Here is an 18,216-nt window from a genome sequence, read left to right as displayed (position 1 = left end):
GCCTACTTGTGATCTCTGTCTGTCAAAAAAATAACGAAAAAAATCTTTAAAAAAAAAAAGCTTCTAACAAAATGTCAGATACTTTCATTCTATCAACTGCTCCTAGAATATGTAAAGTTTTAAACGGTTTCCAAGCATGTTGACACAGAAAAGTACATCTTCATAAATAAAAACTTGTTGACTGTTTCAAGAAAGTTTGATGAGGCTTGGAGCCCATTAATTCAACCTTGATTAGCTGATATTTAAAACGAGTTGGCTTACACTTAACTCATTGTTACTGTAATATAAAAGAAAGTTTTAGAACAATTTAAATACAATGACATCATGTAATTTAAAGAGCAGTGGCTTGGAAAAAAAGTCACCAAACAATAGGTTAGCATTATCGGGTATTTTTATTAAAGAACAACAGGGCATCGAGTTGTCTGGGTAATTGAGGGAGAAATTAGACTGAATGACTTTATTAGTTCTGGCCACACATTAGGGGCCTTCAATTAAATCATCATTTACCTAGCCTCTTCAAGACAAAATAAATAATTCTCTATTCAACAAACCATTCATTCCTTGCTTATTTGGCCAATTACCATCACAGTATCTTTGGAAGCAAACAAAATAGGAGAATTTATAGCATGTAGTTTACACGCGTTAAGATCGATTTTGCCAGCTAAGGAAAGGATGACCCAAACAAAGGGAAGTGGTGAATGCAAAATAGTAATGCTAGGATAGGTCAGAGAGCAACACTTGGCAAATTGTGCCAAATTAGTCGACCAAGCGAAGCACTCTATTGGGAATTGCAAAGTAGGAAGTCCTATTTTTGACTCTGCTGACCTCGGTGAATATTTCCTTGTTTTAAAAATGTGCATAGTTCTTTGCTACCTAACAAAGAGGTCTGTTATGAAATTAATGAGTCTATAAAATGTTTTGACGTCTCTGGAAGCCCTTTCTTAAATGCACACCACAATCTTGTATTCATACAGTTTATGTTCCTGCTCTTTGAAGATATGCCAGTCTTTATTAGTATTCCTGTGGCACCTTCTACCACACCAAGTTCACTTTAAGTCCTCATAAAATTAATTAATAGAATGACCACTATTTTAAGTGGGAGACTTTGCCTTCAGAAATGGTTTCCTGTCCCCATATGATAAATGTCAGGGTATTAAGTTCGGTGCGAAATAGAGGGAGGCGGCGAAAGGGAACCTACTCCGGGGCAAGCGCGGCTAAGCGGCGCCCGGGCAGCCCGTGGGCGCTCTCGGGACCGCTCACCTCCGGGTCTGCGTCGGGCCCCCGGAGCCAAGCTGCTCCGTTCGTCCCGGGCGCCCGCGGGCCGGGCTCGCGGCGGCCCCAGCCGGGCTCGATTACTTTCGCCTGGGCGAGAAGCAGCACCGCCGCTCCAGCGGGAACCCTACGGCGGCGGGGAAGGAGGAGGTGGGGCGACGACAACAAAAAGAAGTAAAGTAGGAGGAGATTCTCCCGGGAGGGCCCGGGCGGGCGTGGGGGGGGGGGTGGCCGGAGGCGGGGGTTGGGGGGGGCAGCGGCGGGCTCGCCGGAGGAGGCGGGGACAGCGGAGGGACCCCGCGCTGGCAGCCTCACGCCCCGCCCCGGAGGAGCGCTCCGCCGCTCCGGCCGCGCGCCTCGCCCCCCTCCCCGCCGCCGCGGCCCGCGCGCCGGGACCCCCGCGGACCCGCCCCCCGCCGCCCGCGCTGCCCCCGCCCCTCGCGCCTCCGTCCCCGCCCCCTCGCCCAGCGCCGCCCGCGCGCAGCGTCTCGCGCGGGCCCGGCCCGCCCGCCGGGAAACAGCAGCGAGAGCAGCGGCCGCCGCGGCCGCCACCGCGCCTTCTGCGCCCGCGCTCCCGCCTCGCCCCCGCCCTCGGCGCCTCGTCCCGGGCCCGCGCCCGCACCCCGGCCAACGTTCTCTCGGGGCCTCTCCCGGCCCGCCGCCCGCTTCCCCCTGTCTCCGAGCCCCCCAACCGTCGCGCTCTCCCTCGGCGCGCGGCCCGCCGCCTGCTTCCGGGGCGGGCGGACTGGGCGCCTGGTGCCGGCGGCCGCAGCGACAGCGCCCCCGGGAAGCAGAGGAGGAAGGAGAGAAGAGGTGGAGGTGGCCGCAGGCTGAGTCGCGGCCGGGATGTCCGGGCAGCAGCCGCCGCCGCCGCCGCCGCCGCAACAACAACAGCAGCAGCAGCTGCCGCCGCCACCGCCGGCGGCCGTGGCCCCCGTCTCCGGAATCGTCCTGCCGGCGCCCCCGGCCGTCAGCGCCGGCTCCTCTCCGGCCGGCTCGCCCGGCGGCGGCGCGGGCGGCGGCGGCGGCTTGGGGGCCGCGGCGGCCGCCCTGCTCCTCCACCCGCCGCCGCCGCCGCCGCCCCCCGCCACCGCGGCCCCGCCGCCGCCGCCCCCGCCACCCCCGCCGCCCGCCTCGGCGGCCGCCCCCGCCACCGCGCCCCCAGCGCCCCCGGGCCTCGCCGCGGGCCCCGGCCCGGCCGGAGGCGGCCCGGCCGCAACCCTGGCGGCGGGCAGCAGCGCCGCGGCCCCCTTCCCGCACGGGGACTCGGCCCTGAACGAGCAGGAGAAGGAGCTGCAGCGGCGGCTGAAGCGCCTCTACCCGGCTGTGGACGAGCAGGAGACGCCGCTGCCGCGGTCCTGGAGCCCGAAGGACAAGTTCAGCTACATCGGCCTCTCTCAGAACAACCTGCGGGTGCACTACAAAGGTACTGGGCGTGTGTCGTGCGGTGGGAGTGGGGCCACTGACCCGACGTGTCCCGCCGCCGCCGACTCTCGACCCGCCCCCGACCCCCTCCCGCCCGGGGCCCCGTGCCCTCCGAGGTGACTCGCCGCCCGTTCCGCTGCTGCGAGGGTGGGACCGGGGTCGCGGGGACAGGGGCCAGGTTCTTGGGGAAGGCAGGTGAGTAGAATGCCCCTAGGTGTAATGGAGCTGGTAATCCTAGGCCAGGAGGAGGACACCTTGAGGGAATCCAGGATGACAGGACATAACTCGCTTTCTGATTTCCCCTGAAGATAAATCTTAGGGCTCGGCTAGAGGAATCTATGGACCCGGAGTTGGGTTACATTGTTCTCCAGGTGGCGGTGGGTCAGGCGTTCTCTTCTTACGTAGGGGGAACAGAGGCACGATTCTGAGGTATGATTTCTAATTAAGGGAGAGCAGGGATATATAGGGGGAGGGGTAATCAGTGGAGGATTTTGTCCAAAATCAGGCCAGAGATTGTCTGGGGGGACAAAAGGACAAGGGCCCCAAGTTTGGCATCAGTGTTTCTTACTCAGAGCAACTGGGAGGAAAACAGGTGAACCTCAGAAGTAGGTGTTTTTTTTAGGGGAGCAGAAACCTACCACTGCTGATTGGAAATGCCCTGTATTTACGTGCTGGTGTTACATGAAGTCTGATTGGAAACGGGTATCTTAAAATGTTGCAGAGCATTTTAAAGAAAATTGGCTTATGTTTTACACCTGCAGTTAAAAACAAAAACAAAAAGCAGCCTTAGGCTTGGGTTTGTCTCACCTACCTCTCCTCTGTTAAAACAAAGCTTTAAACAGATGAGTTTTATATAAAATTATAAATTGCTTTGAGAATTTTTGAAATGTAGTCCAAAATAATAGCATGTGTCAAGTTTACTTGTCTGGGAGAAAACAAAAATCAGTCTGATATATCAGTCTGTCTGGAACCACATCCAGTTTTTAGGCCCCAAACCTGAAGCAGGAGCTTTTACATTCAAAGCAGCCTCCTTTTGATTGGCTACAAAGGAAGGGTCTTAATCAGATCCTAGTGACAGGGACTTAGAGGATGTCAACAGTTCTTGTGGTTAAATTCTTAAAGCATGCAAGACTAAAATATGAGAAGAACCTTGATAAATAAGTGCTATTTAATTAGAAAGGCGAATGGCGACAGAATCTACCAAATGATTTGGCTGGAAAGAATCACGCACAAAAATAGGCCTTGTGGAATATTCCTGCTTTTTAGCCATAGATCCAGAGGAGTACTTTCAGTTTTAAATATTTTGTTTCTTAATCTAAATGGTCTAAAATGACCTTTGTTTTCTCTTAAGTTAGGACATTTTGTTAAGACTCTGTGGAGGCTGTTATTTGATTTTGTGTTCCAATTTGTGTGAACAGTGCTGTGCTATGAAGTGTTTACTTCTTATCTGGCTACCGGAAGGCTTTTTGTTAGACTTGACGAAACTTTATCTTAAAATTTACGGTCGATGGTTAATAATAAGCTTATAAAATCAGAGGCAAAAGGTATGGAAATTTTTTGAACAAAGAATTCTAGCTTGCTGAGTCCTGCAGTCATCTGTGATTTTAGGCGTGTTACAGGTCGGGGCCTCAGTTTCTTCCTCTGAGACGTGAGAGAGTTGAGCTGGATGGTAAGGAAATTTCCAGCTCTGAATTTTCGTGAGATCTCGGTTTTGTGAGGAGTTTTTTTTTTTTTTTTCTTAGCACTGTAACATGCCTTGATTAGTTTCATTAACTCCTTTTACATAAAATTATGATTTGGATGAGAGAAAAGTTCATGATTATGAGGAATTGGTTGGAGTTTGGAATATTTATGACGCTGCTGCCTCCCATTATTTTTCCTGTTGGCCTCTTTATTACTTTTTGTTGTGTAATACTAAGATTCACTTTCTGGAAATTTCACTGCTTTATAAACATGAAGCATTACTTCTGGAAGAACAAATTTTGTTATCTTTTTTCTTTTCTCTCCCTTTCTTCTATCTACCCTTTGTCTCTCCCTTCCCCCTTGTCACAAACACTCTTCTCCCCCCCCTTCTACTGTCTCTTCCTCCTGTCTTGTTATTTTAATGTGTGTGGGGTTTTTTTTTTTTTTTTTTTTTTTCCTGTTGTCATTCTGTGTGCCTTCTGAGTGGACCACACCAAAGTACTGGGCAACTCTGTCCCAGTAATAGGGGAAGGGAGCAAAGGGGAAGTGTCATAGGTAGTGGAGAATAAAACTTTGAAGTCATAAAATAAGAGTGAATTTTAACATTTCATAGTGCCACTTTGATTTTTGCCTCAGCATTTTCAGACATTTTTAACATTAAAACTACTGTTCATAAAATGTTTTTGCATGTTACAGAGTTTGAAAAGATTGATAATTATTTTCCATAATGGTAAGGATTGTTCTTACCTTTGAAATAGAAGTCTCTTGGTTTCTTTTGCTCTGAACATGCTTGGTTTTTAAAGATGTTATTCTTCTAAGTTGGAATTGCTGTTTTGGGAAGCCATATGGTTCCTTAAATGATTCGAAGGGATTAATGTTAAACAATGCCAGACATGCAGTCAAAGTTGATTGGATTGCAGAGGAAGAGCAGGGTGTGTATACTCTATGTTAAAATTTTTAAGAAGACCTTTTGCTTAGCAGTCACACACCAACTGTTGAAATACTCAGGCATAGCCCCCTTTTTTTTTTTGAAAATTGTCAGCTTCGAATAAGTACAAATGGGACAAGTTTAGACTTAGTTATAATGAGGACTTTATTCCAACTTAAAGCATTTTAATACATATGACCATGGATTCAATTAGTCCTAAATGTTTCAGTTACAGATTGCATTTTTCTATTTGTGAAGTTATCACATTTGGATACTTTACAAAGCTTTTTAATATACACAAATGTGTTAGCGGATTTGGACAAGATGGTGGAATTCTCATTTGAGATGTGAGAAAGTGGGAGCACCTGAGGGTTAGATTTTTCCCAGTCGCAAGTAAGCCAGGGTTGGAAACTAATTTTCACCAACTCTAAATTTAGTGCTCTTCCCTACCATAGAGTATTGCCTATCTCATTTTGTATTGAGTTTTAATTTTTGGTAATGGAGAAGTCCAGGTGCCTTGATTCTACTGATTTAGGACAGCTTACAGGAAACAAACAGAAGTGAAAGTTGGAAATGATAGGTAGCCATGAACTAGTGAATTGCACTTTTAATTGAAGCATTATTAATGGCATCTAACCAGATAGCTGACATTTCTTGTGCTCCCCACTCCCATCCCTTCCAGTATCACCAGTCGTCAGGCCTTTGATGCTTCTTGAATCACTTACTGACTTTTTCGCACTTCTTAAGGTTAAACAAATATCTTGATATTTGCTTGCCTACCAACACAAACGTTTTTTAGGAATTATGGGGAACGATATAAAAAGGTTCCTTAAAATCAAGGAATTGAAAAACCAAACCGAACTTTTCCCTGCGATCTCTGCCAATATTATGGGAAATTTATCTCCAAAAATGGTAGTTGGTAGTTGCAAGAATTACGTAAATCTAATAATCACATTTATGGAAAAGTAGTGGTGATGGTAATTCATGGAGCTGTTGCTGTAGGGCAAGTAGTCTGCTGGACAGTTTGTGTACATGCCTTGCTCTCCATGTATTTATTCCACAAGCTTTTAGTGAATGTTTACTTTGTGCCAGGTTCTGGCCATGCAAAGGTGATAAGATACTATCTTTGAATTCAGAGAGTTCAAAGTAGGTAAAACACACAAGTGTAGTGAGGGAAGAGTTCTCTGGAAGACAGGAGGAGCATCGACCCCTGGCTGATGCTGGAAGTGATGAAGTTGGTGAGTCAGGGCCAGCTTTTGAGAGAGCTGAGGCCAGCGTTGAGCCCGCAAGATGAGGAGGATGTAGGAGAGGGGGGGGGCTAGGCATTATATGTGAAAATGCATAACTAAAAGCTTAAGAGGTGAGAACTACTGTATATGTTTGGATCTATAAGCAGTTTTGGAGTGTTGGAATTTAAGAGTGTGTGACAAGTAGCAGCTGGGAAAAGATTGAGAGAGGCCTTCAGAATGTTTTATCGAGCTTAGATCTTATTCTGTAGGACAGGAGGAATCATCAAAGCATTTTAAATAGGAAGTGACTGGTTCATATTTTCATTTTTGTCATATTATACAACTAATTGGAAGATGGATTTAAGGAGTACAAGGCTGAAACTAGCAAACTCATTGAGAAGTCTCTGTAGGAAGTGAGGACCTGAACCCAGTCAGTGGTGGGGTGGAGCAGAGCAGACGTATTTGTGATGTTTTCAAGTGACACTGATAGGAGTTGATGGAGTGGTGGAGAGAGAAACCAAGGGTGACATTTGGGTTTCCAGCTCTGTGAGTTTCTTGCAGTGAACCGTGAATCAAAGAATAATTGCAAGGAAGTATTACAGTGTATTTGGAGATGTGTAGGAATGGGAATCTCAGCCATATGACCTGACTTCACAGAAACCAGAAGAACCTGGAGAAGCCTTCCAGAAGGAACAGGAACAGATCTTTCGGAGTTAGGTGGCCCCAAGTGTTGCAGCGGCTGGAGTTCATGACTTTTCACTTGATTCTAGTGCTGAAGTGACTCCGCTGTAGTTTCTGGTTGTTTAATTCTCTTTTCCCTCCTGACTGGTTTATCCTTTTCCTTCCTATTCCAGATTCCTGAGGGACTTAACAGATGGGATAAGCTAATTGCCATCATTCTTAGTTGGGCAGAGCTTTTCATTACATGCTGTGGTGTTGGACTGGTGGCCTTGGTGTCGGCTGTTAACCTGTGTTGGATCGGCTTTGGGGTTGTTAAGGGTAGTTATGAAATACAGAGTGCCCTCCTGGCACAAGGAGAGTCTGGGCCCTGCTTCTTCCGGTAGGGGTAGCCTGTGAGGCCGTTTCTTGTAGGAAGGGTGGGCACATACCATAATTGCCCTGCGTGTGGGGAGGGGTCTAGGTCACGACTGATTTGGGAGTTACCTCTAGTTGGTGGCTGAAACTCAAGGAGAGGGTATGAGAGAGAGAGAGAAGGTAACGTGAGAAGAGCCGTGGGCCACAGATGGAGCCCTGAGCTGAGCGAGGCCAGCATTAAAAGACTGGGGAGAGTCCAAGAAGCACTCGGTAAGAGGTACCTGGACAGCAGAAGAGTGTGGTGTCACAGAAGCTGAGCAGAGTATCAGAAATGAGGAAGTGACCTTTAGTGTCAAATGCAACAGATCGGTTTAGTGAGCCGAGCAGAGAAATTTTTCCACTGGATTTGGAAATTAGAGCATTGTGACCTTAGAAGAGCAGTCTGAATTTAGTGATGGGGCAAAGATCAGAGTCAGTAGTGGCGATCGGGCAGAGGGGATAGCGAATACAGATTAGTCTTGAGAAATAGAGGCGGAGGGAGACCTCACGAGGATGAAGGTTAAGGCAGGATTGTTGTTGTTGTTGGTTTAAATGGGTAATAGTGGAATTAGGTTGTGCCTGGTGATTACTTTCTAGTGTCAGCAAAGATGATGAAGATCCACAGAATCAAAATTATCCATAAAAACCCCTTTGGAAAGTACTGTGTTAGAAACTGTTGTATCATTTCTAAGTAAGTCTCGTTTTAGCTCAGCGGTGTGGGTGAAACTGAAGTGACATTAAGTTGGATGAGAGTGTCGTGTTAGTCTGATGCACAGAGTCCCAGTGAATGTGTACAGAATGTAACATAGCTTCTGGCAAATAAAATTAATAGTAATAGTACTTGCTTTTGTTACCTTAACGTTCCAAAAAAAACAAAGGTTAATTATGCTCACTACGAAGCCCAGTGCATTATTGACTGTGGTTTATAGCACCAAGGCATGTAGGATTTTGTGGAAAGTGGCTATTTTGGGGACACTGCCGGTACAGATTGAGAGATGGAGGGGGAAGGAAAGTGAAGAAGGGAAGGGTGAAGAAAAGCTTAGGAGGCCGACAGTGCTGGCTTGGAGGGGGGGAGCCGTTCTGGAGCACAGGGCAGTCCTGAAGAAGAGCGGAGGACACGTGACTCCTCTGGAGCTGGGGAAGAGGTGAAGATGCCTGTGGACACTGACCGCTTTGTAATAGGAGAGTGAGGAGTGGACCAGGGCCGTAGACAGCAGCGGAGTCCCGTTATGTGAGAAAGTCGGTGTGGCTGTGTGCTCACTTATCCGAGTTCGGGGCTGAAGCTTCGCGTGAGTGATGAGAACGTGTAGCCCTCCATGGAGGGGAATGGGGCAGTAACCAACGAGGGGTTTCTCAGTGTGCGGTTGACAGCACTGGCAGAGCCCAGCCGAGAACAGTGCTTCGTAGTGGTGGCTGTTGCAAGACTTGGATTTTGTTTGGGAGAGGGCAGCCGCCCAGGCCAAGAGTAGGGAAGGCGGAGTCTACTATTGCTCTAAGGCTGTGGTTTTGCTGCCTGCCTGTGGTGGGAGGGTAGGCATGTGAGAGAAGTATCAAGGATATTTGAGAGCTCTTAAGTGATCACCGTGTACCCTCTACTGGAAGAGGAAAACGGGAAGAGGGGAAAAAGGGTTCAGGGAATGGGAGTTCTCTTGATGTTCAAGAGGAAGTGTGGAAGCGAAGTGTTTAGAAAGGGGAGAGGATAGGGAGTTGTGTCCTAGAGGAAGATACAGGCATTTCAGCTCCAATGCCAATAACGTGTTCCTGGGAAAACGAACTCCTCCTACATGTTCCACAGAATTGGGCGCCAAAAGTAATGGGTCTTACGGGAAAAATCGGGTTCAGTTTGCACTGGCATTTGTGGCCAGCATCCCAGGCTGCTGATCCTTTAGAGCCTTAAGCCCTGGCCTTGGGCTTCCTTCTTAGAGATGTAAGTGCTTGACAGCTGTTTAATCAGAAATAAATATCTGATTCAGGGTTTAGCCCTTCTCCCCCCCCCCCCCCTTTCAGACAAAGAGGAAAGGCGTACAGACTTCAGCTGTTAGAATGGCTAAAGCCTGACGAAAACCTGACAAGGCCCGTTGCTGGCGCGCGGCCTGTGGGAGCTCGAGGTGATGCGGCTGCTCTGGAAGGTGGTTCGGCAGTTTTTGACAAAGCTAAACATACTTTTACCAGCAGCTGAGCTCCTACCGGGCTGATGTGAAAACTTAGGCCCACAGGAAAACCCGCATGTGGATGTCCATAGCGACTTCTCTCATAATTACCCCAAACAAGCAGCAGCCTTAGGTCCTTGAGTAGGTGAATGGAGGAGCTGTGATGTATCCATACAATAGAGTATTATTCAGCAATATAAGGAAATGAGCTGTCTGTCCCTGCAAAGACACCTGTGGATCTCCAGGGCATATATTGCTAAGTGAAAGAAGACTGTATCATTTCAGTTACCTGATATTCTGGAAAAGGCAAAACGATAGAGATAGTAAAAAAGAGTGGTTGTCAGGGGCTTAGGGGAGGGATAGGCAGTGCACAGGGGATTTTTAGGGCAGTGAAAGTATTTTGTATGATGCTCTGCTAGTGGATACATCACACCATGTATTTATTTAAGATTTTATTTATTTATTTGACATAGAGAGAGATCATAAGTAGGCAGAGAGGCAGGCAGAGAGGAAAGGAAGCAGACTCTCCGCTGAGCAGAGAGCCCGATGCGGGGCTCGGTCCCAGAACCCTGGGATCATGACCTGAGCTGAAGGCAGAGGCATTAACCCACTGAGGCACCCAGGCGCCCCATCACACCATATATTTAAAACCCACAGAAGTTTTCAGCCATATAGAGTGAACTTTATGTAAATTTAAAAAATCATTTGGGGGGCAAATCCCAGGATAAAATGCAGAATGTGATAAAACTGTCTGTATTTCAAATATAAGAAACAGCATCAGAGAAGAGGGGGAAGAGTGCTGACACAGGTAACTTTGGAAATCAGTAGTCTGTAAAACTAAAAGTAAGAGAAACCAAACTTACTGATAAAGTTGTATCCCATGGGGATATGACTTAACAATTCAGATGCTGTTACTATACATGTATACTGGAATCAAACAATTAAATGGATGGTGGGTGGTGGGAGCTAAGTTTCTTATCACTGGGGTGGAATTTTATAGGTAAGCAGAGAGAGAATGTTAGAATGATCGGTGTGGTAATAAAGTTGGAGACCTTAGTGGGAACCTCATGTCTGGTCTAATACAAACATGGACGGTTACGTGTAGAAATGTAGACACATACACGCAGGGGTTTAGTATACATACATATATTTCTTGCTCTTATCAATGAGAAAGCCCAGAAGCAGTGACACCCCAGTAACAGGGAGTATGCTTAGTAGCCAGATGTTGGAGAAATGGATGATTGCAGAAATGGCCGATTCTAGGACTGGGGCAGGAAGCATGCACGATGAGCCTCCAGGGTCTTCTGGGGCCTGAAAGTAGCAAACAAAGAAAAACCATAATACAGGTATGTCAGAGGAGCCAAATGAGAAATTTCCCTGTGGCTAATTAGAGCAGCAAAGTAAAGTAGTATTGAGTTCTAACACAAAGTAGAAAGTAAATATGCAAGAGACGGGTCCATGCTGATAAAAACAAAGAGGAGATATCTTTGTACTTTTTGATCAGTATTGGGCTTGAATTTTCCCCAGATGGCTTAATACAGTGGCAGGTGTAGCAGTTCCTGAAGGCACTGAACTTTGGACACTAGGAATGCACTTGAGGAGGTGCCCCAGGTTTTTGACTTAGGGTTTTTTGTATGTTGCTAGGTTTTTCCCTTCACTTCGTTGGTGTACCGGGAAAAGCTGTGTTAGGAACTAAATGACTTCTTTATTATGCTGACGTCATTCCTGTATTTATCAAGTACATGTGAGTTAATTTGTATTCAAGAAATGCTTTTTGTAGCAGAACAGATTTCATTAGAATTTACTCTTTCAGAGGTGGAGTAGTTTCAGGTGATGTCAGGGTCCAGAGTGTGGCTTCAGGAAGGAATGATTAGACCAGGAAGTCAGTGGGAGTAAAGAGGCCCAGGAATTGTAATGTGAGCAGTAAGATAATCACAAATAATTGGGAAGTGTGGTAATGTTGTATGGGACAGATACGTGTTGCTGTGAGGTCATATATAAAGGAGGCTGAACAAGTCAGAGAGGTTAGAGCAAGAGTCAGTGAGGAAGAAAGACGTGAGCTAAGAGCAAATGGATGAGCAGGACATAACCAGGTAAGGAGGAAGGGTATAGCACTTTCCAGTTTGGTGTGGGGAAGAGTTGGGGCAAAGACCAGGGTCAGGCCAGTGTGGCAGGTTCAGGAAGGTGGTGGAAAGTACTGACGACCTGATCAGCAGGGTTTTCCTTGGCTGAATGGGAGACTGTTAAGGAATTTTAGTTGTATGGGGGAATAGAGGTACAAGGAAGACTGAGTTAGATTTCCAGAAAGGCAACTGGAACTGCATATTGGAGAATGGAGGCGGGGGTTGGAGGTGAGCTTCATTCAAACCTGTTCCTTCCATTTACAAGGAATCGACAGGTTGTGAAATGAAAGAGGGGGTCTTGCTGGTCTTCGAGCTTTGAAGCAATAAATGTATTTTCTTTTTGAACTACATAGAAAATACTTAACATTGAAGACTTCGTAGTTTTAACAGTTTATACTTTGGTAGTGTGAGGTTGTTTTCTGGTTGTCACAGAATTCAAGGTGATAAGCTTCCTGCTGATGAACATTATTAGAAATAGGCCCTTCACTCTGACATTACTAGTCTTACCCAAGAGTATGAATGCTTTTAATCTGACATCTCAGCTTTTTCCTAGGTCTTTACATTTAAATTTAATTTAAAAATGAAACAAATCTTTTAACCTTTATGACATTTTTCCAGTGTCTAAGTAGAGCATAGTGAGTATAATAGAACCTTGAAGATTAAGGATTATGTAGTTGTTGATAGTAATTTTTGCATGAGGGGAAAGTGTAGGGCAGTTTAATTCATGTATGGATTTAATGCATGATTTACTAATTCAGGGCAAGTTATATAACATCTGTAAGAGTTTTCTCTCTTTAAAATGAGGTTAATTTAAAAAAATAAAATGACGTTAAAACCCATTTCACAGATGCTGAATGAGAAAAATCTATACAAAAGCACTTAATTCTTCGAGAGAGAGTTTACCCTCAAATACTAATTTTCTTTCTCTTTTCCCATACAAGTAGCAAGAATAGGAGATAGGAAAACAAGTGAAGTGATCCCAGAATGCTCATTGTAACTGGGTCCTTCCTGTGGGTTCAGTTGCTCTGGATTGGACTTCTTGCATTAAAATCTCAGCACAAATCCTGGTTTGGAATTCTCACACAACATTATGACCTTGGGCGAGTCTCTTCATCTTCCCTTAATTTCCTTTCCTTAATAATAAGTAGTACCTATTTCTGAAGTTGTTTTGAGTGCTAAACAGGTGAACAAATATAGTACTCTTGGAGTGGTGCCTTTCACATAGCATAAATATATGGTAACTGTTATCATCATCATCATCATCATTGTTAAGAATACCTTAGGACTACTTTATCCCTAAAAGTTTTGGTCACTTCCCTTCCAGAAAAACCAAAACCAAAATAAAAGCTAGTTGATTTAGGATTCCAGGGTTAATCAGGGTTTTCTTTATATATTTTTTTAACTGTCTAAAATTTTTAAATGAATTTAGTTTGCCCGACCATTTCCCAAGCAACTCAATTATTTGAACACATATTTTCTAAACTTTGTTTTTTTAAAGATGTTATTTATTTATTTGACAGAGAGAGCACAAGCAGGGGGAGCAGCGGGCAGAGGGAGAGGGAGAAGCAGGCTCTTTGCTGAGCAGGGAGCCCGATGCAGGGCTTCATCCCAGGACTCTGGGATTTTGACTTGAGCCATCCAGGAGCCCCACATATTTACAGTTTAGATGTCTGTTTTTAAGAAGGGACCTGTGTCATTTTGCAGATTTATGCTATTTTTTTTTCTTCTGCTTAGCTCATTGTAAAGCGGTTACCTCCATATGTTAAAAGCAATTTGGGGGGGGGGGCATCTGTATATTGCTACTCTTGTTTTTAATCTTCCTAACCAACTTTATCACCTCTCAGTGGTCACCAGGCTGAGAACTTTTGCCCATAACCTATATACTTAAGACATCTGGGGACACAGGTTTTCATGGTAATAAAAGGGAGAGGCTGAGTTCATTCAGTTTCTTTTGGGCCATGTCAAAATGTGCTTATTTGCATTGCAAACGTAAGCAGCTGTTTAATGATGTAATATGGTGAAGTGTATGGGAAAGGAAGGCATCTCGTTGGTGTGTGATGGTTATTGTAGAGCTAAGATACAATTTTTGATTTAAAAGAAGGTATTTAGTTTTAAAACAATCGTGGTAAATTTGAGAAGGGGAATTTTTCTGCCCATGAAGGTAATGTTATAGTATGACTAAAGGACTAATGACTTAAGTTTGTATTGGGCGAAGCAGATTTAACTGGAACAATGGATAATAGAGTATTTTTTGTCATGGAATCATTTTGGGGATTGTGCAGACTTGTCTTACTCTGAGTGCTTTCTGACATGCTACTTCAACTTTTTTTCTTCTGCTGTGGTTTTAGGCATGTATTTTCTGTTGCTCCCTTGATTTTTGTTCATATGCTAGCTTTCAGGCTAATTTGTGTCTTGAGTGAGGGACAGGGGAGGTGATTGTGAGCGAAGGAAATCCTTCAGGATCAGAATTTGAAGAATAGCTATTTTAAAAAGTTTAAAAGCCCTTGTCTGGGCGCCTGGGTGGCTCAGTGGGTTAAGCCGCTGCCTTGGGCTCAGGTCATGATCTCAGGGTCCTGGGATGGAGTCCCGCATCGGGCTCTCTGCTCAGCAGGGATCCTGCTTCCTCCTCTCTCTCTCTCTCTGCCTGCCTCTCTGCCTACTTGTGATATCTCTCTGTCAAATAAATAAATTTTTTAAAAATCTTTAAAAAAAAAAAAGCCATTGTCTGACAGATTCCCTAAAGATTTCAGCAGTGGTAGGATGATGCATTCCTTTCTTTAAAAGGAGAGAAAGAATATACAGCTAGAGATTAGATATATTTCTTAGTAGGCTATAATTGACCGAAGAAATTTGTTGAATCAGCCTTTGTGTAGAACTGATAAAAGTATGTCCAAGAACAGACTTAAGTTCTTTTTTTTTTTTAAGATTAAAAAAAAAAATTATTTAAGAGAGAGCATGAGTGGGGTCCTGGGGGTGGGACTGAGGGAGAGGGACAAACAGACCAGCCTCCCCGCTGAGCAGGGAGCCTGATGCAGGGGCTCAGTCTCAGGACCTGCGATCATGACCTGAGCTGAAGGCTGTTGCTTAACCAAACTGAGCCACCCAAACTTGAGAATTCTTAAAGTAAGAAAGCTGCTTTGCCAATTTAGTTAATTATATGAAATTTTACTTAAAGATATACCCATGATATAGATGCTTCTGGTTTAAAAAATAGCCCATTTGGGGTGCCTGGGTGGCTCAGTGGGTTAAAGCCCTCTCCCTTCGGCTCAGGTCATGATCTCAGGGTCCTGGGATCAGACCCCGCATTGGGCTCTCTGCTCAGCAGGGACCCTGCTTCCCTTCCTCTCTCTCTCTGCCTGCCTCTCTTCCCACTTGTGATCTCTGTCTGTCAAATAAATAAATAAAATCTTTTTTAAAAAAAGCCATTTGACAAAAGAATGTTGCTTGGAAATAATGTGAATTATAAGCATATTTGGATCTAATAAAATTAAGATCACACTTTCATCATGTTCTTCAAATGCATCCTTTTCCTCTTAAAAATATAGTCTACCCTGAAATACTAGTTTGGTAGGCTCAGTGTGTTCTGATTCTGAAAGTGTGTTCATCTAGTAATAGTGTCAAGAGTCCCATGACTAACCCTGGGCTACTTTGCATATTGCATTGTAATGACACATGTTTCATTGAGTCTTTATATGTACTGATAGGAGCAGAAATGTCTAGATACCATTCTAAAAACTGTATTTCTTCCTGAATTGTTTTAGATTTTCATTGAATATCTCATTTGATTTTTTTTTTCTCTTTCCTGTTTCCTATGCAGGTCATGGCAAAACCCCAAAAGACGCAGCGTCTGTTCGCGCCACGCACCCAATTCCAGCAGCCTGTGGGATTTATTATTTTGAAGTAAAAATTGTTAGTAAGGGAAGAGATGGGTAAGTATACATTTTGGTGGGATAAATTGTTTGCTGTTCTTGGATAGTTATTTTTGTCTTGATTTATAATATTTATGCTATAATTGGAAAATGGGAGTCTCGGAGATGTTGGTAAAGTAGGATCTAAATGTCACAATGCAGCAGGTTGGATACAGTCCTGCTTTAATACTAGTTGAAGCTAATACTTGAGTTGGTGAAATAACCAAGTTTTTTGGTCTGCTTGTCATTAAATTGGAGCACTGGAATTAAACAACAGAGGCAGTGACTCATTTTCCATGCCTTGTCTTACACTGCCCTTTTCTGAATTCTGTTGAGAACTTAAATCTTCTCAGAGCTAGTTAACCAAGACCAAAAGGTGATTCATAGGTATTTCACAGGGGGTGGCACTTAGACTCTTGCGTTTAGATCAGGGAAGTATGTTTGTATGCTCTCAGCTGGAGGGGATTCCCAGGGATTAGGATATGGTGTAAAAGCTTCCAGGTGAGAACTCCATTGTAGATTCTGGAACCAACTTATCTAGCATCGCTTTTCAACTTGGGATCAGTGTATAGTATGTGAGTGTACATCAGAATCGCTTACGGGACTATTAACAAAGATAGTAATGTGGGCCTTATCCTAAAAGTTCCTAAATCACTATTTTCAGAAGCAGAGCTTGGGTAAGATAGGCATTCTTGAGTAAGCTTCACTGGGAATTTTGGTGCATATTTCTGATTAAGAATTGATTACCTGGGGCGCCTGGGTGGCTCAGTGGGTTAAGCTGCTGCCTTCGGCTCAGGTCATGATCCCAGAGTCCTGGAATCGAGTCCCGTATCGGGCTCTCTGCTCAGCAGGGAGCCTGCTTCCCTCTCTCTCTCTGCCGGCCTCTCTGCCTGCTTGTGATTTCTCTCTCTGTCAAATAAATAAATAAATAAATAAATAAATAATCTTTAAAAAAAAGAATTGATTACCTAGAATCACTAACTCTATCCTATGGTATTTCCTGGTAACCTCATTGTGGTGTCAGAGGTCCTTTAAAGCATCCATAGAGTCATTAGTTCAGCTCCCAAGATAAACTTACTGGGTGAGTTGGCCCAGTTGAATTAAGAGTTATTAAGTTGACCTGGATTTGAAGTGAATCATTTAACCTGTTAGTGCGTCTTCTGTGTTTAACTGAAAAAATAAGTATGTTTAGTAGATGATTCCTCTACTTTATTTGCTGAATATTTTCATCCTCAACAGTATGGAAAGTAGAAAGTGCAGCCTTGGAATTCATTGATGACTTTTTATTGAACTGCCTCAGTTGTCCCAGGGTGATCAAGCCAAAGCTAAAATCAGAGAAGTCCAGGATAAAGTGGTGGAGAGACCCTAGATTGAAATAGGCACACGATTGTAACCATTTTTAACTCGACTGCTGCCGGTATACTTAGCCAATTCTTCTTATACTTAAAATTATACTGTCAGCCTCATTCTTGCTGATGTTGCTCCTGATTATTCCCAGGGTTCTCTTCACCTTTTCGTTCTACGTGTTTGTCTTTGCATGATCTTGACCTTACCTTTTCATGGCTTCAAACAGCCTGATGAGTGTCAAATCTAAAACTCCCATCTCGGGTTTTTCCCTTGAGCTCTAGACGGATCTGTCTAACCCGATGTTTGCATTTGCAGTCCCACAGGTATTGCAGTGTCGCTTGTTTTAAGTCTTTTTCTCAGCACCAGCTTGCTTAGTGGTTTCACTGTTGCTAGAAACTTGACAACTTCCTACCTCTTACTTTGTCCATCTCTATGGCCTCCGCCTCAGATTTGCTAATTAATCCCCTAATTTACCTAGGTTCTTTGGTCTCCCAGTTGCTCCCTGTTATGCTCTTACTTCACACTGCAATTCTTATCATCCTTCTTTCAAACACAACTGACTTGTGTCTGTCCCTATCTTGAGATCATTTGGTACTCCTGTTGCTTTGAGGGTAAAATCCGAAACTTCTTAGCAGGGTCTTGCATGATGTGACTAACTCCTTTGTAACTTTTCAGTCTCATCTCTTCGTTGCCAAGATCTCTCATTCCTCTTTTTTCTCCCCATTTTTTTTTTTTAAATTTTATTTATTTATTTGACAGAGATCACAAGTAGGCAGAGAGGCAGGCAGAGAGAGAGGGGGAAGCAGGCTCCCTCCTGAGCAGAGAGCCCGATGTGGGGCTCAATCCCAGGACCCTGGGATCATGACCTGAGCCGAAGGCAGAGGCTTAACCCACTGAGCCACCCAGGCGCCCCCTCCCCATTTTTAAAATTAACTGATTTTTACATAGAGAAAATGTATCATTTTTAGTGTGCAGATCTGTGGGTTTTGACAGATGTGCATATTCATGTAACTACCACAGTCAGTATACAGTTGGTCTTTGAAGATTGCAGGTTTGATCTGCACAGATCTACTTTAT

The 18,216-nt window shown here is 44.7% G+C and overlaps 1 protein-coding gene across 2 annotated transcripts in view; it reads left to right on the top strand.

Moving 5' to 3' along the window:
* The first annotated feature begins 1,976 nt into the window (after window positions 1-1,976).
* The window catches only part of RANBP9 (RAN binding protein 9), an 87,980-nt gene continuing 71,740 nt past the window's right edge, over window positions 1,977-18,216 (top strand). For both annotated transcript variants that reach the window (XM_082730195.1, XM_082730194.1), the window contains exons 1-2: window positions 1,977-2,698; window positions 15,702-15,813. In XM_082730195.1, coding sequence (XP_082586321.1) covers window positions 2,119-2,698; window positions 15,702-15,813 — 692 coding nt within the window. In that variant the 5' untranslated portion in view covers window positions 1,977-2,118. The remainder of the gene's footprint in view (window positions 2,699-15,701; window positions 15,814-18,216) is intronic.

The sequence above is a fragment of the Mustela nivalis genome (assembly GCF_964662115.1).
Source record: "Mustela nivalis genome assembly, chromosome: 5".
NCBI lineage: Eukaryota > Metazoa > Chordata > Mammalia > Carnivora > Mustelidae > Mustela > Mustela nivalis.
Note: the sequence above shows the minus strand (reverse complement) of the source record. Positions and strands in the feature narration are given on the sequence as shown.